Here is a 24,354-nt window from a genome sequence, read left to right as displayed (position 1 = left end):
ATATAGTGACATCTTCCTCAAATGATAAGAACAGTGATTGCATTTTGCCCTATTTTAGATTATATAACTAACAACCATGAAGTTCCTTCATAAAGCCTCTTAGTATAGCGGATCAGTGACTAAATTTGCATCAAGGCCATGCAGCATAGGAGTACAGTGATTTGTCTAATCTCTTGTTGCATATTTCATCATTATAATCACACATTGTGAGTTTGTGAGTGTGCATGTGTGTGGTGCTGGGGGAGGGTGTTTTTCTCTGTACACAGGTGATCCATACAGTAAGAAGCCTTCATCAGCAGCCTCTTGAGAAATAAAAATGTATTTGGAAAAAGGCGGACAATGTTTACACACAGCACTTTGATTACAATTTAATTTTACATCACTCAGGGCCCAGAACTCACAGAGAGGCTGATGATGGACTTTCATCATCAGTATCAGCAATCTGAGTGTCATTCATGTTTTGTGAGACTTGTCAGAAGACTTTGAATAAACCCCTGGAGCAGGGAGATAAAACCTTCCTTTTCTTAAAGGAGAATTGCCATGATGCACGTCCAAATTTCTTGATTACAAGACGGAGGGGGGAGAAAAAAAATAAAACCTTGAATGAAAGCCTGCTCTGAAAGTTTTCAGTTTGCTGATATAACAGTCAAGTGTGTCTATAAGTCTACTTAAAACGCTTAGGTATCAGTGGAGACAGCTGCGACACCCTCGTCTTATGATTCTGTCGAGACAGTACACTATCAAACCTTTCATACCGTTCCCAAGCTACATTTCCGGTGACAAAAGCTTTGCGAAAGCCTCCTGAAGGATTCATCTATATCCTAATATTTCCAATCCAATTTAACTGGAGCAGCCGGAGTGGTCTGAGCACTAGTTTACCAATCTTTGCTTTCCAAGACTCTGTGTGCTGAAGGCTTGAGGGGTTCAATCAATGGTGCTTTGATCTCGGCTGGAACCATAATTATTTAACATTGTTACAAGGATTTCTCTAATCCATCCTACCATTAAATCCCTTTTACACCCTCATCTTCTGCAGCCTAATCTGCATCTGGGTGCTCCGTTTGTCTCTCTCCCTCATTTCGGCTCGCCCCTCCTTCCTTGACGACACCCTGACTTTATAATGGACTTGGGTGCCGAGTTAGAAAATGCCTTGTTTACTGAGAGCAACCTGACTGAACTGCGCTCAAATGGAGCGACGCTCTTCAAGAATTTCAAAGTTTTTCTCGGTGTTTGTGCTGCAGCTTTGGTCAGTTCACTTTCAGTTCATTTGGGGCCAAATAGCGAAAAAGCTTCTGCAACTCAAATGCAAAACTGAGCTTTATTTATGAACTGTTGATTGCAGTCTTATATCACCTTCTTGGTTCAGCCTTCATCTTACTATTTCCCCATTTCCAACTAACTTTCTATAGATGAAGTGAGGGAATTTCAAAGTTCAGGTGACTGATGCCCAAAAGGTTTAATCCCATCTGTTTATTTCAGTGATCACTTTGACTCCCGACAAAAAGGGCCCACTGTCCTTTTGCAAATATTTGCGTGTCTGTGTTTCACCATGATATAAATAGCAGCACGGGAAACTGCAAACATTTGTTGAGGCACCTGCCACACTATCGTGGCCATCTGGTCCTCCAGTTCTCCTAGCATGACATATGTGCATTAAACCTGAAATGGCTATTGTTTTTTTCTTTCCCTTTCTTCTTTTTTCCTTTTCTTTTTTCTAAGACTGGAAGAAGACGGATCGGTCACAGACCCTTCTGGGTTGGCTGGAGTCAAAAATGAGATTCGAGAGTTTTTACATCTGAGTGAAGCTGCGTTTTTCAGCTCGTGCATGTTTGATGTCTTGAAAGGGGGTTTGATGAAAATGGATATCATTTTTCAGGGTGGTGTGTGTGTATGTGTGTGTGTGTGAGTGTAGAGGGGGGTTCTGTTTGCTTGTGCTCCGTCTGTGTCTGACCGTCAGGTAGACTCTCAGATGGCCACTCCTTCAGCTGACCCCTGCCTCGCCCTGGCTGATACCCAACTGGCACCAGGAGCTGAGCAAGCTGGGCCACGCCGGCCGTCAGGGACAGCCAACAGAAGAGATTTGCGGACAAGGTGATCATATCGCCTCAGTTACCGCTCTGTCACACTCTTCTCCTCTTTCTGCACCTCTTCCTTTGCTGTGTGCCTCATTTTAAGTGCATATGCTGCAATATCTTAGATCCTGAAGTCACTGTGTTTGATGCCTCAACAGTAACAAACTGTCTTTGGCACCAGAAGTTAAAGATCAGACGTAAAATGTGGGATTTAGAGAGAGTTTTAGCTACAATGGGACAACCATGTAATATTTTCGTTACAGATATTATTACCAGAGAGCGGATCATGATTTTTGTTTTATTCAATTCAGTATCCAATAATACTTGAATATTGTCTTAAATGTTGTCTCATTTATAAAAGGAACATCACACTGCACTTCAATAAAGTTGGAAAACAGTCAGATGGTCAAAACTGATTTAACAAGCTGAGTTACACTTAGTGGACTGCCCCTTTAATAATTCAATAACTTAAATTTGCATTATGTTGGACAATAAAGTTGTTCTAATGTGTTCTGTAAGAAATTGTTACTGACGAACACAGATTATATTCTATAAAGTAAAGCTGTATTGTATCATCTCAGTGTGACAAAGTGTTTCCGAATTAAACTGTTGTTGATAAACACAGAGTTTAGTCATTTATATCCTGTATGTTGCACCACAATAAATTCTTTATAACCAGTGTAACATTAATCAGCGACATAATAAATGTAATGAGCCAAACATCATTTTATCATCAGACCGGGATCTGTGATGTTTCTAATAGTTAAGGGCCAAATCTGTCTCTAATATTGTCTCAGTGTTCATTAGTTTATATCAGCAGATTAATTAATAAAAGCATGAATAAATATCACTTCAAAAACAATGGTGTCTCGCAGGCTAGACAGTTTAACTGGAAATGGCATTGATCACAATTACAGCGCTCTTAACGAACCCTGGATTTCATGACTTTCATGAGGGGGTGTGGTTTACATGAGCAAGCTTTTAGATAAGGCTGAGAACAAGTTCATTAGCAGAGTTAGCTAGCTAACACACACCATTCCCAATTAGCCTAAAGCAGAGCGAGTGGGAGAGAGAGAGGGAGACGGAGTCAGATTCCTATCACTGCCAGTCCATGAAAATGAATAGAATAACATGACACGCTATCTCCCACATCAGCGGCTGATTGCGAAACATCCGTGACGAGAAATGAACATGAGACAGAAGATCAGTGTGCAGATTCGCTTAAGGACATACTTGTGAAGACGAGGGGAGAGAAAGGCAACTCGCTGGGTGTTCCACATCAGAGACCCGGCGCTCTGAACAACAGAGAAGAGCCAGCTATCAGATTAATAGTGAGTCATTCACTGTGGATCTCTGCTGTTCCAGAAAGAAAGACAATCAGAGAACGGGGGGCAATCGCGGACAGCACTTGACATGAGTTACTAAAGTGGAGATGAAATGCAGGGACAAAAAAAAAGTTCAATTACAGGATGTAGATTGTAAAGGCTTTTGTTGTTACTCAGCAAAAGGGAAACGGTATGGAGGTGCTTCAATAGAATCACCAAAGCAGGTGGGCATGTTCCGAGTTAGCCCACCTCATTAAAAGGCTTCACTCTCTTTTTATGTAACGGCCATTACACATCCTATTCAGATGCACACACGCAGTGATTAAAAATTATCTGTTGGTGATCATAATCACACCTGCTTAAACTTAAGCCAAAGAATAACAAAGAACTTTTGAATGCTGAACTATCAGAACATTTACAAAGAGATTAAAGGGGAGACAGTCTCAAACTAAATAAATTTGCTTTTAATCGCTTCGAACAGGAAGTCATGTCATTTCAAATGTTCCTATCTGATTGTCTGATTCCCCTCTTTATTCAAATTATAACATGCCCATCTGACTTTTCCAGCACAATGGGAAAAATTAAAAAGGGAAATGACCTTTCATGGCAGCCATGATGGGAGAGTGAATGGCATTATTATGCGCAAAGATTAATTTCTGCCCACTCTATGCTGCCCATTGAGAAAACAGAGGAGGGGCGCGAACGCCTCAGTGTAAGTCACTCATTAATTGGTTAGTCTATCATAGAGATGTCTAGAAACTTGCGCAAGCGGTAACATGTTGATCACGAACAACGTGCAAAAAGCGGCATGTTGTATGCAGGCAAGTTGGTCATTTTTCGGTTTTTGTAATACAGTGGAAATTAGTCCTCACACTTACAGTAGATAACTTGGAACCACTCAGGCTGCAGTTTGGTATAACATGAAATGGACATCGTGTCTCACATCACCCCCTCTACAGTTGAGCCATCCTTAATGTACGCAAGAGAGACACTTTACGCCCATAAAACTCAAGTCTCCCTCCTCTCTCTCCCTTCGCTGCCTGTCCACACTGAGTTTCTGAGCCTCTAATTCTCATTCTGATGGCTAAGTAGAAGGGGGAGCATAATTACAGTCAGTCATACATCTACTCATGCTACATTCACACCCCCACACCCCCCTTTTCAAAGGAGTATTTTTAAGCTCAGCATTTTCTCGCCCAAAAGGGTCTTTTTCCGCATGTGATGCCTTCTTTTTGTCATGGCCCCCATAGTTCTGAGCTGACCCCCTCAGCCCTGTCTCCTGACTGATCACAGTGATGGTTTATTACTGTCGTCCCAGCGCTCTTATCTTTAGCCAGCAATGCTCATTTCCTTCCCCAGATTTAAATGCAAATGTGAAATTTAATGATAAATGCATTATCTGATAGGTGCGATAACACTGATTCACTGTCAGTATAAAATACACACCCCGGGGGGCTTCAAGCTAGCAAGCACAACTTGCCCAAATCCACTTTTTTCTCCCTTTCTCTCTCTCTCTCTCCGTCGCTTCTTTTTTCTCTTTTTTTCTCCTTTTATACAAATGCATGTACCTGCAACAAATTCTTGAGGTCATTTTGTGCATTAAAAGGAATCATATTTTGTGTGTTCAGCAGTGTGGGTGCGGGTTATTGCTGAGCGGTAATTGCTGTGCAACAGTCTTGTTCGATGTATTATCCATCACTTTGATGAAGTTTCTTTGAGTAAAAGGGCAAAAGGGGATAAAAATGTAGCTACATCTGCATCACATTATTGGATTCTTTTAAAAATAACCCTGTTTTTTTTGCAAGCAAGCAGTTATTAGGAATGTGTTGCTGTTAATTGAAAGGTAGGTATGCATACAGTTAAAGTTATTTTGCATGCAGACTTCTGACTCATCTGTCCATTAGTAGTTGCCATGCAAGACATAATGTTTCTTACTTTAAACCTGAAGTGTCTGCAAATCTCCTGTTGCTTATTTTCTATTCAATGTAAAACTGAATATGTTACCTAAATCTGTGCAACTTGCTTGGTGGTTTAGTTACAATAACTTGATGTCTGATGTGCTCTCGTGGGGTGTCTAGGAAAGTGATATGAAAACGTGTCCTTACTTGGACCATCCCATTCATCCGGCCCCACCGCTGTGTGCCTGGTCTTCTCGCCCTGCCCGTCCATCTCCGACTCCCCTGCTTCTCGGTTGCCGTCTTCCTCTCCTGCAAGGCAGAAAGAATTAAGTTTCATAATGCACGCAAGACACGAAGTGAGCAGCATTCAATCCAAATTTAATGTTTAAGACACCTAATTTAATTAAGCACTGGGCTGTGGATTGTGCTGCCCTTGCAAAGGAGAGATTCTGATGGTAAAAATCATGCACGTTCACAACTCTGTTCTGTAACTTTGGACTGCCTTGTGATCAGATGTTGTGCAAGCTATTGTGAGTGTGTGCTTTTTCGTGCCTATGTCGTTCTGCACATGTACGTTGGCTGTGAGCTCATCAGGTCCAGCTGCACACACTTTTATGTAAAAGGCGTTCCCATGAGTGCTTGCAGGAACAGGAGGAAGCCCCATGGAACAGGAAGGAAAGCAATGTGTGGGAGAGAGGTGGCTATTTATTACCGTTTGATCTATTGTGGAGCAAGCTAGAATGTGTGTTATAGGATGTAGAGCTGATTTACAGTGTCGGGGCTCACACACACCATGCAAAGCGATATTTGGGTATCCCTCTCCTGGATGTCGCTGTTTTAAGACTTTGTTAAACTGGCCCCGCCTCTCAGCGTTCAGTCAAAACACAGGCAGCAGTGTTTGTTGAGTATCCTAAGACGGACTTACTGTAGAAAAAAAATATTTTTGCATGTCTACAGTAAGCACAGTTTGTACTCAAAGTTTATAGGCACATAAATCAGTGTTTCGTAGGTGCCCCCAGTGTGGTGCTCTAAATAAATCCACTGTGGCTGACACAGTGGTTGCACAGAGTGTCTCTCCAAACTCGGGCAAACCTGCTCGGGGGGATGTAGTGGTAGTTGATGGTTTGTGGAGGAACATTTCTTTCACTTTTGTCACCATATCGTTTCCATCCCTTTGATGTTTTAAACCCAATAGTGAACGGTCAAGGACAGGCCTGGATTACTACAATGGATTACTACACTTCATACACTCTACAAGGGAAAAAGTGCTGGATGTGTGGATTTATCATATTTTTGGATGACAGAGACAATATATTTTTAAGGATTTCCGAGGCGCGGCAAAGATTGCAATATTCAAATACTATCATACCTCTCACCACATACATATGATAAGACATACGGTATACATAGCTGTTGTCATATGGTTGTTTACTACATCCGTGCCCCCCCTCCCCTCCCTCCAGCTCTACGAAGGCATTTCAGCGTTAGTTATCACATTTTCAGTGACAACTGCCACGGGACGTACACTACTTCACTCCAGCGCCGTCCATCCTCAGTTAGGTTAATCTCCAGATCAAGCACACACACCATGCTTGTTTAGCTTTTTTTTTGACATGGCTCACTTCAAAGAAGGTAGCAAACATTGCCAAAAGGATGTCAGCTTTCTGCCTCACTCTAAAATAGCAGATGTATACGAAGGGGGAAAAAAAAGTGATACTGAAGGGAAGTCTGCAGAAATGTCCTACTTACAGTACATGAGGTCATTATGACCCAGTTTTGCTTATGCAAGTGTCTGCTTGGGCTGGCGATTTCTCCCCCACTGCTCCTCTCTCCCAGTATATTATCAGGGAGCCCACTCAACTAAATTCCCCCACTATTTATTGTTGGGCCTGAAGAACCTCTTTAGCATACTAGGCTCGTATTATGACGAGGATAACAAAGGCGTATATCAACAGTTCCTTCCAATGGAGCGGAGTTTAAAAAAAGCTGGCAAGATAACATTAAAGGCACTACCTTGATCTCAGGCGAACATGTTAAGCCCTGTAACGAAACGTATTGGAAGTGTTTAATTACAGCCCGGGAAATGAAGCTACAAGATGATTCCTTAATTAAGCAGTGATTAAGGATTTTCTGCCGTCTATCTAACACAGTTTGCAATGCATTTTAAACACAATCGCCCAGGCAACCTCACAAGGGAACAATGTCACAGGGCTTTGATGAAGTTTCCTGCACAAATGTCACTAGGAAAAAGCAGAGCAGGGGGGAAGAAGTGGTGGAGCACCACTTACTTGCTTACAGTAAAGTCTGATAAAACCTGGAATACAAGAAATACGCAGGCCTAGTTTCTGATGGTTTCATATGACATAGAAATTTTGACCCCACTCGTATAAAAATAAATTGACTGAGGTGCTCTATTTCATTCACAGAGGTCCACTACAAGAAATAGAGACTGTTTTATCATTCGAATTGAAACCCTCTGCAGTCTTATCAAGGGAGACAGATTGTCAGTGATCATCCTCTACATTATCGCCTAGATCATAATTTACATCTGGCTTAGGATCCTTTCCCCCATGCAATCAAATGGAGATACTTAAGGTTGAGCGAGGGATGGCTGAGGAGAACAGAAGGGACGGGGAGGGCTGGGGAGGCGAGGCGGCCTGCTGGGTGCAGGGTTGGCGGGCATGCAAGAGGAGCCAGTGAGCTGTTAAAATCAGCCCTATCGCTGCTCTATCAAAGGACAGCTCTCTAGCCAAATCACAGTCACACGCAGCGTGCCACACATTCAGGTCAATAAGCTTATAGGCGATTTACACAAACAATTCCTCCAGCAAGGTAGCAACAAAGTCATATTGGCTTTTTCTCTCCCTTTTAGCATTGTCTCTGCCAAAGAAGCCCTTGAAAATGTCAATCTTTCGTGTGTGTGACTTTAAGGAGCTCTGAGAGCTCTAATCCTGACCACCGAGTCTAGAGACAGGTCGCAATTTCTGCAAAATGGAGTATAAGTAGTTTCAAGTCTCGGTACGCCATTGCACGTTTCTGTATGTTAGTGAATTCTAGACTCGATGACTTTAACACACTGCCACTTTTCTAAACCCATCACAGTCTGGCCGGTGTTGGAGCTTGTAATGATTTTTCAGAATGTAATATTAGGGGTGGGGATGTCTGCTGCCCCCCCCAGCAGTGGCAGTGCTAGTCAGTTGATATTGCATATTTGGTTGTTGATGCAGATTATGCTGCAACAGATAAAGTCAATTCCAGGAAGCAACCTTTTTCACCAAAGTCAAGCATAGCTGTAAGACTTCTCTGCTATCTGAAAAATAGGTTTGAATTGCATGCAATTTGTGGCAGGCAGAGCACTCCAATGGAGGAAGGCTATTAGTGAAATGCCTTGCCACTGTCTCTTTAAATGCCAATAAATTCCCATCATTACAGAATCTGGCAGTTTTCCTCCCTGTCTGCAGCCTGGGTCTTTATCTCGCTCTGCCTCAGTCTCTGAGCATGTAGATCTGGCCCAGTTAGATTGTCATACTTAACAAACATTAATGATTAATTTCCTCCACTGAGTCAAATGGGGCTAAAGGGATGACTCGATTCATCTTATCGCACCACAAATTAGCATTTCCCCATATTCTCCAGCATCAACTGTGCATTAAAATTCCACATTTACCATTCTGGGCACTGGCAGCTGTGGCGAAAGAGCCAAGGAGATCTTCCTCCTGCGTTGCTGGAGATTCTGATTACTTCTGTGTTACACAAAGGCGGCATAATTAATTCTGCACTTTCTGTTTGTTACTGTAAGTCTCACTGACTGTTGCAGTTCGAATTACCCACTGAGAGGTTATTCCAAGGGTCAAGGTGGGTTTGTTATTTGTAATGTTGAGTCCTGGGTACAGAGTCCCGAGCTTTCACTTGTCACATCCTATTTGAGAAAAGAAAATGTTTTTGCCTGCATTATCGCTCTGTAATTTGAGTGCAAATGTTCACGTTTAGTTGCCCTTGATGTTTCCTGTATCCACTCACAAAACAGCAACAGAATCGGGCTGTTTGTGCCGAACGCGTCCATGTGATGCAACTTAACAGAAAGATTGTTTTACATCTAGGAAATGAGACACGTGAAATGACATGTAAATTTACTGTCGGAGCTAACTAAGGAAGTCATTTGTCATCAGACTACACTTGGAACACAGATAGGGAACAGCTTGTGGCAACACCCTGTGCTGAACTTCGCAGATAGCCAACTATAAAAGAGAGGGTGAAACAGCAAGGTGAAATTTCACAATTTCAGTTAAAAAAACAAGAGTATATAAAAAAAAGGTATCTTTCCAACAATTATGGAGTCAGGTGTGTCAATAGAGTATAAATCTCCACTGTAGAGTCAGCATGTTTGTGTCTGTGGGCTCTTCACAAGCACAGCTCCATAAACCTGAAACTGAGCGAGCAGGAGAAGTTGTTTGAGGTAAAATCCTGTTTTAATCACAGGGGAAAGTCAAGGTTATTTCTTTATATGTGTGGCTTTTTTTCTCCTCACAAAGCTCTTGGTAGGTAGGCACACCCCACACAACCCCCCCTCTAATTCCATGTGTATTAAATCAGTGTTACCTCTCTCTGGAGCTACGCTATTCTACCAAGCTGCTTCTTTTCACAGCCATGACATGGGGTGTCACTGAGAACACACACCTCATACATTTCGTGGTAGGTGAGTGTCCCAACTTTAATAATTAAAACCTGCACAATTTGTTGACTGTTAATGACAATATTGATCGGTGGTTCCCAAATTTGAGACTGCAGCGTCAGAGCATACATTTTGAGGGGTAGTGCTCCTCCACTGTGTGATCAAAATATACAAGTAAGTAAACACTTAAGCAACAACATTTAAGCAGAATGGATCATGTCAGTGTCCTACTGTGCTCTTCTTAATGTGTAACTGCATCGATTGCAACTGATGACAGTGACATGTAGGCTAAAAAGTGACTTGATGTCGAAGATGTTTGAGGTACAACTGCCTCAACTACCTAACTACCTTACTTCATCTTTAAAAATCAACATTTTATCTGCTGCTCATATGTTTTGTATCCAAACCTGAGCCTACAAATTCATTAATAACCAAAGAGTTTTAATTAATATATCAGATAGAATATAACAATGATTCCCTTGAGATTTAGTTTAAACCAGACTAAAGCTGAGGTGATGTATAATCACAGTCAAATAGAAAACATATTTTTGCTACACATAGTTGTCTTTATTTACATGTTTTTTTTTAATTATTCAGGAATTTTATGTTTTTAGGCCTCTAGAAATCAATTGAAAGAAGTGCTTATGGTCTTTTCTGGGTGAGCTTGTTAGTTTGAGGAACTGATCACAGTCACTGTGAGATTTTGCGAAGCATCTTTTGTTATTTCAAAGCTTCCAGGAGCCTCTTTGTGAAGCCAGCATCACCTTCACAGACCACATCAACATGAGGCCCCCAGAACCCAGCCAGAGCCATGACACCATTTAATGAACAGGTTAGAGAGTCAACCATCACCCAGTTTAGAGGTTCTCGAGCCTGAGACCAGGATGGGACATCAAGGTGCTCCATGCACTTATCTGGGGAGTCCCTTTTCTGCAAGGGTAAGGCAAATGGCTGAGTCTTTGGTGGCATTCAACTTCTTGACCTTTGCGCCTTTAAGCGGCTTTGCTACTTCACCGCACTCTGATCAAAGTTAATAAGTGCTTCATATGTTAATGAAAATTGGTACTCCTCTTTGTGTTCCTACAGCTTTTTAATACCTATTATAGACTGAAACTTTTAATGGAGGTTTTAGGTCCCCCTGACAAGCCCATTTCAGAGAGTGACTACACAGATACAAGGCTAAGCTAAGACCAGAGAGTCACTGCTCAGTGGAGGAACCTTACACGGGAGACCGTATTCTCCGGGAAGCAGCAGAAGATAAAGGCCATGGGATGAGTGGCTGCTTTAAAACCCACGTTCAAGTCCGCACAGGGCTAATTACAGCACGCCATCACATTTGAGAGGGTTTAGTTAATCAAGGGGCTCTCTTTTTCCTCCTATAGTCGAGGAATAACACACTTAAACCATTTAATGCCGCCAGGATTGCGTCCTGTTTAATTCACAGCAGTTTCACATAAGTGGGGTAAATTTAAGCCACTCCGACATTAGTTTTAAATAGATCTAATTGAGGAAGGGATCATGGGGAAAATGACTACACCTGATGATTGCGCACAACTCACCACGAGGAAAAAGGGAAATTTGGATAGTACATCATTTAGGTCTTAGGGAGGCAATGGGAGACTTAGCTACTGTAAGCTTAGATAGCAGAGCAATAGAAAAAATCTGACTTAGCTTGTGTATGAAAAAGAACAGATTACTAGTGTCCCCTAAAAGTAGTATTTGACATTTGGGATTGCTATTTAGTGTTGACTTTATTCACAAACATGAGGAGCGGAGAGGAGATTTGAGGCCCAGTCCCTCACATGGTTTTATCCAAAACAATGGGAATATCAAACGGCTCTGACAGGGCGCTTTGAAGATTTTTAGAAGTTGTACTTTTTTTTTTCCTCCTTTCTCCCCCCTTGCTGCAACCACAAATGTGTACTGCACCATCTATTTCATAGCTACTGGGTTATTACAAGACCATACATTGTACTTTGAAGTTTGAGTAAGGACACATTACGAGGGAGACAAAGGCTAAAGCAAACGAGGCGTCGCTGGTAATTGCAATTTCCGAACAATTGTGCCGTTCAACTTTTTCCGGAGAACAAAAGAAAAACATTATTGATACGATTACCGGGGCATAGCCTACCTGAAACATGAAAGATTTATTTTCCTTCAATAATGTAATCCCACGAGGCACATCAGTTTAGAAGTGTGAAGAAATAATTCTAAACAATTTTCCCTTTGAAAGGAGAGAGGGGAGGCAGACATTCAAAGCATAGGTTCTTCATTAAAAAGTCAAATTTATGGCATCCGTGTGCCTGTACGAGTGGGGACACCTGGGGTAGTGAAAGCCACGCAACCGGGGGGTAGGAAGAGGTGGGGGGAGCGAGGGAGGGGAGTCGGGGAGTCGGGGAGGGAAAGGGAGGCAGGACAAGTCTGTCATCTTCACACTGTAACCTGGAGCAGACCACAAATTAGCTCCTGTGATGGCAAGGTGTGACCGAAATGAAACAAACATACAAAGAAGCAATCTAATTGAATTGGAGTTCAAAGAGGATTCGGGCGCATTTGGCGATGCTTTATAGTGCTGGACCTCCGAGCAGTAGCAGGTGCTGCTGAGTGTTCACAGAGCTTTAGCGTTGGCTCAAAGGGAAGTGCTACGCTCTCCAGTGCATTGGTGTACCGTAGCACACCTTCACAGCACTATCACAGAGGGAGCGCCAGTGTTGCCGATGCCATCTCCCTCTCAGATCAAACCACTGCTCTTGGGTGGATTGCTGGGATCAAATATCAAAATGGATAGTTTCAACTCAAGGCAGTGATGCGGGAGAAATTCTGATGCGGACACAAGTTCTGCCAGGTTTGATTTGAACATGTTGAGGAATTTTATTAGACGCCATTGGCAGGAGTTTAACTTATTTTTGATGCTTGGCACAAGGGTTGCTTAACATATTGTCTCATATTAGGTATTAAACAGAGCAGTGTACAGTACGCCGCTCGAGGAAAAAGCGGCTCGTGGAGTTTTGTGGAGTGAACGGTCCTCACCTTTGTTGCAGAAGAACTCCATGTCTTCGCAGCTCATGTTCTCCGTCTCGAACTCGGCGGTGAAGTTCTCCTCCGCCGAGAACTCGTCTTTGGCCAGGAGCTCGTTCTCCTCGGAGACGCACTCCTCCTCCTCTTCCTCCAGGCCATCCTCCAGAGGACCTGAGGGAACACACGCACGCACATACATACACATGTACAGACACACACACACAAACACAAGGGAGATGTTCAGCAGTTTCATCACACCCCTCAGGCTTTCAAGGAAAAAAAAAAACTCCTGCCTCTCCTTGTTTCTTTTGTTGCAATACTACAAATGCAGATGGTATTCAGCGCACAGCACTGTACACACACACACACACTCCCTGTTCAGACACCCAGTGCAGACAAATGTAAAGCTGTGTCAATGAAGAATATTATTTCCCTCTCATATGTCGCAAAAGTCCTTCCATTATAGCGGCTGAAAGCGCCCGGTGAGACTGTGTGCTTTCTGACATGCAGCCAAGGTGAGCATTGATGTTAATCCCACTACCTGCAAAACAAAAACCTCACACAGATGGAGGGAGGGGGGAAAAAAGTTCCTTTCCAGACTTTTCATACAGGCATCAGCATGGGAGGAGGAAAGAAAATACTTTTATTAATTTGTTAGCCTTATCACAGGGTACAATGTTGATTTTCCATTTACATTCCATGCCTCCGGGTAATACACCAGTGCAATCTTAAAGGAGACACTTTTCCGTGTGATTAATTTTTCCCCCCTCTGTGCAATATTATTTCTTTAAATCTAAATGATTTCAGAGTTTTGCTTGTAGCTGTACATCTCTTTTGGTATTTGCATATTACCATTTTTGCTTCAATCAAGGGCGTTGATGGAATTACTGTACTGCTATCTGAATTGTATTAGTTCTGAAAAACATCTCACCCGGCATTTGAATGTTATTAAGATAATGTGCATCTTGCACACCTCTTCTTCCCACCAACACATGTCTCCAATGTCAGCATATGAATTACCATAGCAAAGAAGTGATGGAGCACTTCAAGTTTAAGGTGAGTTTATATTTGAAATAATACACTCCCAGCTAAAAAAAAAACCTGCGTCATTTTAACAACACAATCGAGTTCATGAAAAAAGAAAAAGAAAAAAAGAAAAAGAAACCTGCCGTGTTTAAACTGAATAATCATATCAAAAGTGCTGCCATCACCGGCTGCTAGATGTGGATGCTGTCTCCGTCTCTGCCTGTCACACATGAGCTATGTTGCAGCCTCCTGCGCATCATCCTGGAGCTCAAACAGAGTGCGCTGATATCCTCTCGACACCTTTCAGTGTGTTTGTTCTATTGTAGAGGGAGTGAGCCCCTCAGCTTTAATAAAGCAATAATTTCAGTTCAGAAAAGTGGGGCTGGTGTGCCTCTCCTGTTTCTCTTTCTTCCCGCACCGAGCCTCATAAAAGACCCCCCTGATGTCCACAAACTGCTTGCTCTTTTCATTAGTCTTATAAATTACTCCTTTGTAGAAGCCTACATCTGCAGGAGCCACGGACATGAAAAGAATTAGCACACAGATCTCTAATAGACACTGTGGCGGCAGAGTGCTGCTTTTAAATTAGGATACAGTTTTATGATCTTATCTGATGCCTTCTGCTGATTCGCTGAGGAGGCAAGTGAGGCGTGAAGTGACTCGATGAGTCTACCATCGCTTAAGATGATACCAGGAGATAAATATCGCAGTATCAAGGGGAGATTGTATGACTGGCGTTAAAAGCTCCTGCCAAGGCAATTGAAGACAGTGTGAAAGAAAGCGGGGAAATACATTTCTATACACACACACACTCGGTACACATTCCATTACACAGCTGAATAAGAACTGTGTGTACAACTAAACGATTCTTCCTCTGTTGCCAGCAAATACAGCAAGCACTGTTGCACCATAGAAAATAGACCTACAGTGTGTTGCGATAATAAGGGTAAAGGGAGATTAAAGATAAACTTCATGGTCAATAAGACACAAAGATTAGGTAGATAAGATGAGATAGAACTGAGGTTTAATAGACTCAGAATAAGGGCATCTCACTTCCCCGCTCTCACAGATAGTAACTAAATGGAGCGTTTTCAAACTGATAGAGATACTGGAGGCCTTACTGAATATGGAAAAATGAAATACTCCACCCAGCTGGAGACTTTCTAGGGGGGTCTGATGGTTACTTCTTGGAGACCACGTAGATTACCGAAGTTTGTTCGCATCCTCACATGTTTAGTTTATTATACAGTATTCATTGCATGGAGAGACCTGAAATTATTTCAGAGACAGCAATGATAAGAATAATGACTTTCTAAACGACCAGCACCACACTCCTAACTCATTTTCTGATAGTGGCGTTCCTGCTATATTTAGTTGTGTACTGTTTAAAATCCTGTCACATTCACTGTGTGACCCGCGCTTGTTGGTGCATTTCTATAGGGTCTTGCTGACGAATTGGGCCAGAGGAATGTCTGCTGCTTCACCCTCTTATCAAGCCTCCTCTGGAGTTTAGATGGCCAATGACACCGCGGGGAGAGCGTCTGCGCTGCTCTTCACCACAGAGCAGGCCAGTGCAAACGGGGCGGCCTCATTACAACACACACAAAGATCTGTTTAAAAAAAACTTAGCAGTTTTAAACGGGAGTTGATCCTGGAAGTGACAACGCAGCATAAACACAGCGTTTGGAAAGCTCCTCGGAAATCTGTCGGGAATCTAAATCCCGTCTTTCTTTCTTTTCTTTTTTTTGGTCATGTTTTCTGCATCTGTTTTGCTCTGGTAATCTGAGACGACCGTGCTGCTCCAAGTGGGCGTCTCAAACTTGCATAGTGTTTACAGAAGAAAAAAAGCGAAACCATCAGCTGGTGAATTTTCTTTTGGTAATTTCTTTAAAAAGAATCCTCTTAAATCAAGCTCCTGTGAGACACACGAAAAAACACTGTAATAAATAATCATAAAAATGATTAACTGATTGATTTAGGAGGCAGAGATACCAAATATTCAATGGTTCCTGCTTTCCAAATGTCATGATGTCTTACTTCTCTATCTTTTATATCATTTGAAACTGTCACACATTAACTTGTGTCGTCAGGCTTTTTTTTCACTATTTTCACTATATAAGGGAATAATAAAATAATGATGAATAGAAATGGTTAAATGGTATACAGTTATGTTTGGATATTCTTCCACATCCAGGCCTCTCAAAGTCCATGAAATCAAATAATATGAGAAAGATTCAACTGCTCATCGTCTTCAGGCCAGAACCTGTGACAAAGACTTTATATCCCAAGAGGTCACAAGCCAGAAAGGTTCAGCAGCGCTCGTCTAAACAATTAATCAATTAATCATGAAAAATAACCATTAGTTTAATAAAGAGAATGATCAGTAGTTACAGCTGTACAATAATCATCAGTAACCCTGAGCCTGGCAGCTGCTCTGCTCTGTTCAGACTGTCCTGTGTTCATTTATGAGCTCCACTTTCTAGAAAATGTTTGATTTTGCTAAAAAAAAAATAAAAATAAAAACGCTCCAGCACAAAGACTCATATCTGCTCAATTTTATGAGAAGGTTTTAGGAAACTGCACCCGCTCTCAACTTCCTCTCAGTCATGGTCAGTGTCCAGGTATCCCCCCTGCAACTCCCCACTGCCGTGCCATCCACACCCTCCACCCTGAACTGTATCATCCACATTCATCAGGCTCTTCCTCTGCTGACTAGTGAGAGAAATCTCAGCCCTGTTCAAACAGTCGTGCAGCAGGAGCAGCAGGCAGGAGCAGCCAATGCTAATAGAGACATTGGTAGCTGAATGCAGGCTTGATCACAGTGGCTCTTTTGTTCATGGCATGGCCTCTGTCTGATAGGGATCGGCCATGCGGAGTGGAGCTCCGGAGAGGGATATGGTAATGCCCCCACTGAGTCTATAAAATGGGGTGATACTCTGAGACCATATGATGGACAGAGGATTAATGAGTCACAGAGGAAGGGGAGCAGGAGAAGAGAGGAGTAGTAGGCTACGGACAGAGGTGGTGGAATATCTTTCAGGGAAAACACACAAGTCTGTGCCTCAGTGGACTAAAACAGAAAATGGAAAAAACACACAGATGTGCCAGGCTTGCCTTGGAAACTCACATTTTTTTTCAAAAATAAAAAAAGAAGAAGGAAGAGCTATAAACAAACGTGTGTGTGTATGTGCAAAAATGTATGAGTGACTGCTAATTTCATGGCATGCCTTTTCAGCCGTCCGCAATGTGGGGAGCTTGTGGCCGGGCTGTGATAGCGATACCTCACATTATCAGCAGGCTCCACAGTGTGATGTGTGGATCACAAACCCAGCCTCCTCTATAGCTCCCTAATTAGAGGTGAGGTAATTGAATCTGACAGAACAAAGCGGCAGATCTCTATAAGCATGGAAATCATTTTTGCTCCCACCTATACAGTTTTTCATCCAAAAGGTCCATTGAAAATGTGTCCAAGCTGGCCTGGGGATAAAACGTAGCACCTGAGACTAAACATGAATGCATAATGCAGCCCTAAAATCCAACAGGGCCACACCGCTCAACCTCTGCCAAACTCCACTGCTCCCTGTAAACTGGCCCTTTGTGCCAACACTGATACTGGGGGCCTTCCTCACTTCCAGGTGAACACACACATACTCCGCAGGACTCTTCAAACTTCTGCGCCGGGGAGGGGATATAGAAATATAGACTCTGTCTCCAGCCGCTGTGAGCCAGGTCGGCTTAGATACACATTCATATGTTTACCCCCACAGCTGGAGAAGAAGAAGAAGAAAAAAAGGGAAAAAAAAGCGGATGAGCACTTACTCTCTGACAACAAAGTGTGGAAATAGAAAGAAACAATTTCATCTCATCTTGCAGGAAAGGTTGGGAAGTGAAAGAGAGCGAAGAGAAAGAGAGGGAGGAGAGAGTGGTGAGAGGCGAGGAGAGACTGGGGGCCATACTCTCTCCTTAGCTCTAATGACCTTTGGGAAGCAGAGGGCTCCCTCAGCCTTGGAGGAGACTTAGTGTATATGTTACAGGGCTCAAGCCTCTAATTTAATCCTTGATCACTGTAATGAAATAGATACCATTTACGCAACTCTTAATAGCTTAATATGCTACAGGAACCCTCAAAGGAATTTTTCATTTCAAACATCTTTTTTCGTACGGCGCAAATGTTAAAAAAAAAAAAAAAGAAAGAGCCCTTTCCAAGTTGTACACTGTGATCAAACTAAATGTGGAGCTAATGCGGTAACACAAGTCAAAAGTAAATTAACATTTGTATATTGTCTGTGAATGGCAGCTTGTGTGTGAATGTGTTTGTGTATGTATATGTGTGTGTGTGTTTGTGTGTATGTGTGTGTGTGCTGGGAGGAGCGTGGAACAGCTTCAGTGGAGACTGATGTGTTCTCAGAGCCGCAGTCTGTGACCAAGTATAAGCGATGGTATTGTTTAACTTGATTTTCCGGTTGCTAAGCAATGTAATTCTCGTGATTAGAAATGGCTGCCTTCCTAAATTTGGGCACTTACAATCAACAGTCAACAAACTGCTTGAAAACTCAGCACCAATGCTCGTCTGGAAATTGTGGTGAAAAAAAAAAAAAAAGAGGGAGGGAGGGAGGGAAGGCGGTTTCATCACGGGGGGATGAATAAATGTATTCACATCCTTGTAAAACACACACACACACATAGAGAGAGAGGAACAGCACAACAGATGACAAGGTATCTAAATGTAATCTGATGACATCATGCATTTAGATGGCCCACTAAGTTTACATTACTGTACGTTTATGCTTCATGCAGTGAGAGGCAGACACACCCATCGTCTGGGAAACAGTATCACTATCACTGTCTGCAGAGCCGCTGGAAATGTTACCCAGATGCAGAATAATGTTATGATTTATTTTTGTTCACTATTTCAAATGCTGTTAGCATAATTCTGTGGAGTATCTTACTCCAATCAGACACAACGTTGGATCCCAGCATGTTTGCGGAGTTGCTAAGTTCTGTGTTGTTGCGCCCAGTGTTTCTGTCTGGACTGTTGAAGGGGAATAACACACTCTTACTTCTTTATCCAATGAATTTGAATTGGAATGGCATGAAAACATGCTGGCATTTGACTATGCCATTAAAATGCTGGAGGCACCTCTGAGCGTGCCCGAGGGCTTCAGCAGATGCCAGCCAGTTTCTCTGTGGAGTTAGCTGGGTCCTGCTTCACTCTACTGCCTCTACTTGTCTCTCTTGAGTTTTACAGACACACATACACACACTCTCTCTCTCACACACAAACACACACACACACACTTCCAAGTGGACACTGGTACAACGTTTGGTCCATAAAAGTCACAAAGCTTGTCCTCCAAGTAATATGGGCTTAGCTAATGCTTCTCTTCCAGTGTAACATTTGCTTTGCAGGGGCAGCGGGCAGATTAAAATGCTGTTAAAATAGTGGGGCGTGTTGCATTTAGGTGCTTCCTGTTACACTCTTTGCTTCTCCTCTGGCTGAATGATTTATTAGTGTCATTCTGTTACTTCTAAGGAAATAAAAGTTAACCATGTGCCTGTACACCAGATGTGACAGCTGAAACAAAGCAGGTAAAATATGTGTGGTCTTAATTACTGGTTTATAAGTGAGCTTTTCACTAGAATGTTCACTTTTAATGAAGCCATTGAGTGAGGCTCCTCCAGGGAGCTATCATGGTTAAGTGGGGGCATCCATCTTCAGCCATTGGCTTGTCTGCAGACGAGTGGAGGCTCTGTCTACAGCACGCTCACCTCATATTGGCTCACTTTATCTCCACTAAGTAAAAAGTCTGTTGGAAGGTGCTAACAGTGGCAAGAAAAGACTTTTCTCAAGCAGCTCTGATGAGGCCGAGGGAGTTTTCATCCTGTGGAGGCAGCGGGCACCTCACTGTGTCTAAGTAAGTGCTTAATAAGATGCTGCTGTTTAACCTGAAAAGCATCACATTCATCACATTCACTGGCCTCACTGTGGCGGCGGGAAACAGCAATATTGTAAAACTAACGCTAAAACTGCCTCTGCAACAAATAGCTTTTAGTGGAGCGACGTTTCAAAGAATTTAATGGGGAGCCTTCAAGAAAAAGAAAAACGATTACTGTATCAAATAATGTAGATAAAACAATATTTCCCCATCAAGGAATTTCTATGAAATGGATATATCTAAGATGTCAATTTCATCCCAGTATTGTGAGGGATGGGGGGTTCCTTTTGCAATAAATTCTTCATTAATTCAATTCTAATTTGCCTCTGGTTCCTATTTCTACTATTGATAGTTCCACTTCTTAATACCTCGGATAAGGGGGAGAAAATCATTGCAATAACTCAGTGGAGACTGTGAGCAGCAGATATGATCTAAATATTACCAATGCCAAAAGAAGTGTGAAGTCTGATGAACATTTCAAAAGAACAATTCTTTATGGATCAGCTAAATCTTTTCCACTTTTTAATTAAAAGTAAAGAAAATAGAAGTTAATTATCCTGTAAAGATTAGCTGGTGGGCATCTTTCTGTAAATTAGTTCTAATTAAAAGGAAATTGTCAAATGACATTCAAAGCACTGTCCTTTAAAACACAGACTGAGATGGGCTTTTTTTTTTCCTCCCTCCCCCTCCCCCCCCTCAACCTCCCTCCTAATTCTTGATCTGGCCATGTGAAGCTTCTTGCTGGAAGATTAGGATTCTGCCAGTGCTTCAGACAGCGCACACACACACACACACCCATACACACACACACATCCGCACACACACGCTCCATGCTCCCTGGATAGCAGGCCTCTAGCACACTGTGAAATAGTGCTGCATCAATGGGGAGCTAGTGGCTGCTGGAGATAAATACTTCTCATTGATAAATGATTGCGCTGATTAGCTGCTTGAAACTTTTATATCAGGCCGATACTGGCTTTCTGTGAAATATCTGATATTGGTTGTGTGCTCTATATAGTCCAGTGCGGAAACATGATGAGCTGACAACTTTCCTGATCGATTCCAATGATTTTTGTCTTAAAATTGTCCCTATCATCATGCTGTTGAGCACTTGGGATACTTTGATTCATGAAAACCTGCTTCCCCTAAAAGGATGATGAGTTAGTGAGGGAGAATATAAAAAAACTGTGTCATACAATCATCATATTGAAAGAAAGTGAACCAAAACACATGGTAATCAGTAATGAGTGATTATCAATAGTGAACCAGGCTAATAGCAGTTTTCCATCTACTTCATTAGTTTCTTTTGAGTGACCAACGGTTAATTCAATTTACTGCCATGTAACACAAGAGAATCTGCACATTTAACTGGAGAACATTGAACGTCTCCGCTTGAAAAACGGCTTCAAACCATTGATTATCACAAGAGCGACATCGAATTTAATGTTGATCGACTAACTAATCTAATCCAACCTCATTATCAATGATTAATGAAAACCTGTCCTGTTTGCACGACGCCTCTTCTCCAACTGAAACAAAAGAACGCTAACACGTGAACACGCACAAACACTCCACTATCATTACTTCACAAATAAATGATGAATCAGACTAGTCTCCTGGTGTGTGTACTGTAGCTTTCATCTGATTTCATGTGGATTTCATCATTCATTGTCTGGGCTCGGGCTGTTGCACTTCGCACCGCTATGAGAAGCAAGATTCCAGCAGTATACAGTCTGACAGAAGAGAGAGGAAAACAGTGCTGAAGCCCCTCCATCTGCTCCGGCTAATGATGATGCTCTCCCTGGCCTGGAGCAGAACTGTGTGAGGGAGATTTACACCCATAATACCCCTGGGGGCTCTGGAGCGGCACCATGCTCCAAAACACCGTCACTCCATCACTTTCTATATGATAGCTGGCAGAGCAGGTAACAATGGACCAGCAACAATGTCTTTTTGTATTACTGACAAGTGCCTTATTTGGTTGACATAACCTGCCTCGGTGTCTGAGGAGTGGCACTGAGCACACAGGAAAATGGATGACAGCTACACCATTGAGACATTGTGCAGTTGCAACAATCATACCAGACTATGTTTTTAAAAAATACCCAGCGGTGTGTGTGATATGAGGCGGGCGAGAGCAGCAGTGACTGAGGGGGAGCGGTGGCTGTCTTTGCAATACACTAATTGGAATGATGGCAGGAGGGGAAATCAGGCATCACAGTGAGCTAAACTGAGCAGAGCTGCCTTTTTCCATTTACCCTATTATAAAGGTTTATAAGTTGTAATTGTCCTTCAATTTGGGAGCTTTAGACCCACTGTAAAGCTCTGTGTGGGACTAGCCTTGACATCTATCTCCTGAAACAAGTGAGTTAAATGGTGAGAGGCAGAAAGAAAAAGACTGTGAACGCGCATGTGTGAGAGAGAGAGAGAGAGAGAGAGAGAGTGAGAGAGCGTCTAATACAGGGGGGAGAGAGAGGGGGAGGAGGGGTGTAGAGAGCTCCACTCCTCAGGGATTGAGTGTTCACACACAGTAAATGGAAGTGGCACAGCTCTGACCTTTGAGCCGCAGCATACGAGTAAAGTGAAGGCGCTGTCAAAATATTGCTTCAGAAATGACAATCCACCTCGCCAGTCCCAAGTCTTGACATGGCAGGCAAGTGGAGAGCCGTAACCTGCTGATCCCGACATTACAAATGAGGGGATTATCATGACAACAAACCGCAGCTCGACACACTGCATACCCTAAAGATATTCTGGCATTGCCCCTTATTATCAGCAATGTCCCACACAGATAGCCAGCGATGACACTCGGAGCCAGGCGTCATCCCCACCCTACTCCTAAAAAAAAAAATCAAAAAAAAAAAAAGAAAATCGAAAGGAACAGGAGTCGTTCTGTGTCAGAATCCCCAAAAAATAAAATTTCAAATCAGGTTTACAAAGTAACTTCTCCCTATCAGTATCAACTTTGCCGTTCTGATAATACGCTTACGCGGTTTCACACTTGCAACTTAGGATTTGGCTGTTGAGCAGCTTCTTTGCATCTTCATTTACACCCATGTAATACTCAAGTCCACAGAGAATAACTCAATCGTAAAGAATACCAAAATATCACAAGCAAATTACTAGTGCTCTGAGAGGAAGCTTGGGAGGAACAAAGACAGGCAGCCATAATTATATCCTGGCGTGTATAGCATGTCAATCGGCCACCTTCGTTCTAGAGGGCATTCCCCTGGGCCCCTCAGGCATCAAAATGATGTCCAAATTATTTTGTGCTCTATTGCAGCATGGCGCGATTATCATATTTACTGGTGGTGCATTATGACAACATTGATGTTTACACCTGTCTCTGTGAGAAGGCAAGGTTTACACTCGGTAATTTAGCAAATGTACAGTATGCATATGAGCTTGTTGGCAGGGATTTAAATTAGGTCAGAAATGGAATATATCAATAGCAACCCATATGTGCATCTTTCTTTTTCTTTTTTCTCCCTCCCCTCCCCAGCCTTCTTTGCTCAGAAGCTTGGCGATGAAGCAGCTTGACGACTGCAGAAGTGTGATATGTGCAAATCACATTTGCAGATGAGCTTGAAACTCCTTTTAATATTCAGATATCAGACATCCCGCACTGAGAAGCCCGCTAAGACGCGATTCGGGGGAGAAAAGCAAGATCCGCGTCATTAAGGGAATCGTTAGAGGCTCGGTTTACATTTTACATATTTCACAAAAATGTACAACCAAGTAAAAACATCACCAGTTATCTGTGATAACAATGCAAATTTTTGTCAGGGAGCGCATGAAGATTCTGTCAAAATCCAAAGTCGCTCAGGTCTTTCTTTTCTCTTTTTTTTTTCTCCCTCTCTGGCTTAACACCCTCAGCTTATTGGCGCTTTGATTTCTTTCATATTTTTTCCCTGAGAAGTCACACAGGCTTGTGGAGTCAAAGACGGTGAAAGGTATGTTTGCCACGAGGCACAGGAACACGTGTCCCCATAGCCTGCCAATAGCTCATCAAACACACAGGCCTGCGGATGGATGCGAGCCCGGCTGGCGTTTAGGACGTCTAAACAGCATCCGCTCTGCCACACACACCATCCCTGACTCCTTGTTTACTTGCTTTCAGTCAGAGCCACAAAGAACAGCCACCGTTTCCTGACCGCTCTTTCCTGCCCACAAACGCAGCGCGATGACAACAACGCCACCACAAGGTTGCATTTTTCTTCGTCGTACCTTGCTCCTTTGTGGCGTACAGTACAGTAGTAAGCTCTGACAATAATTTTTTTTTTTGCTGCTTTTACAGCCTCAACTTTTTCATTGGATGACAGAACATAGCCCCTGCAATTTCCCCCTACCTCCTTCATTTCCCCGTGTCTTAGCCCTGCACCAAATTTGTCTCTGTGCCATTTTAAT

General features: G+C 42.6%; 1 protein-coding gene across 2 annotated transcripts in view; it reads right to left on the bottom strand.

Annotated features, from left to right (window-relative positions):
- The window catches only part of zfpm2a (zinc finger protein, FOG family member 2a), a 117,381-nt gene that overhangs the window by 71,836 nt on the left and 21,191 nt on the right, over positions 1 to 24,354 (bottom strand). For both annotated transcript variants that reach the window (XM_085802857.1, XM_085802858.1), the window contains exons 2-3: positions 12,998 to 13,156; positions 5,503 to 5,604 (exon numbers count right to left, since the gene is read on the bottom strand). In XM_085802857.1, coding sequence (XP_085658983.1) covers positions 5,503 to 5,604; positions 12,998 to 13,156 — 261 coding nt within the window. The remainder of the gene's footprint in view (positions 1 to 5,502; positions 5,605 to 12,997; positions 13,157 to 24,354) is intronic.

This window comes from Trachurus japonicus, chromosome 16 (genome assembly GCF_045865225.1).
Source record: "Trachurus japonicus isolate A0001 chromosome 16, Traja_1.0".
Lineage (NCBI taxonomy): Eukaryota > Metazoa > Chordata > Actinopteri > Carangiformes > Carangidae > Trachurus > Trachurus japonicus.
This window is presented reverse-complemented; position numbering and strand designations above follow the sequence as displayed.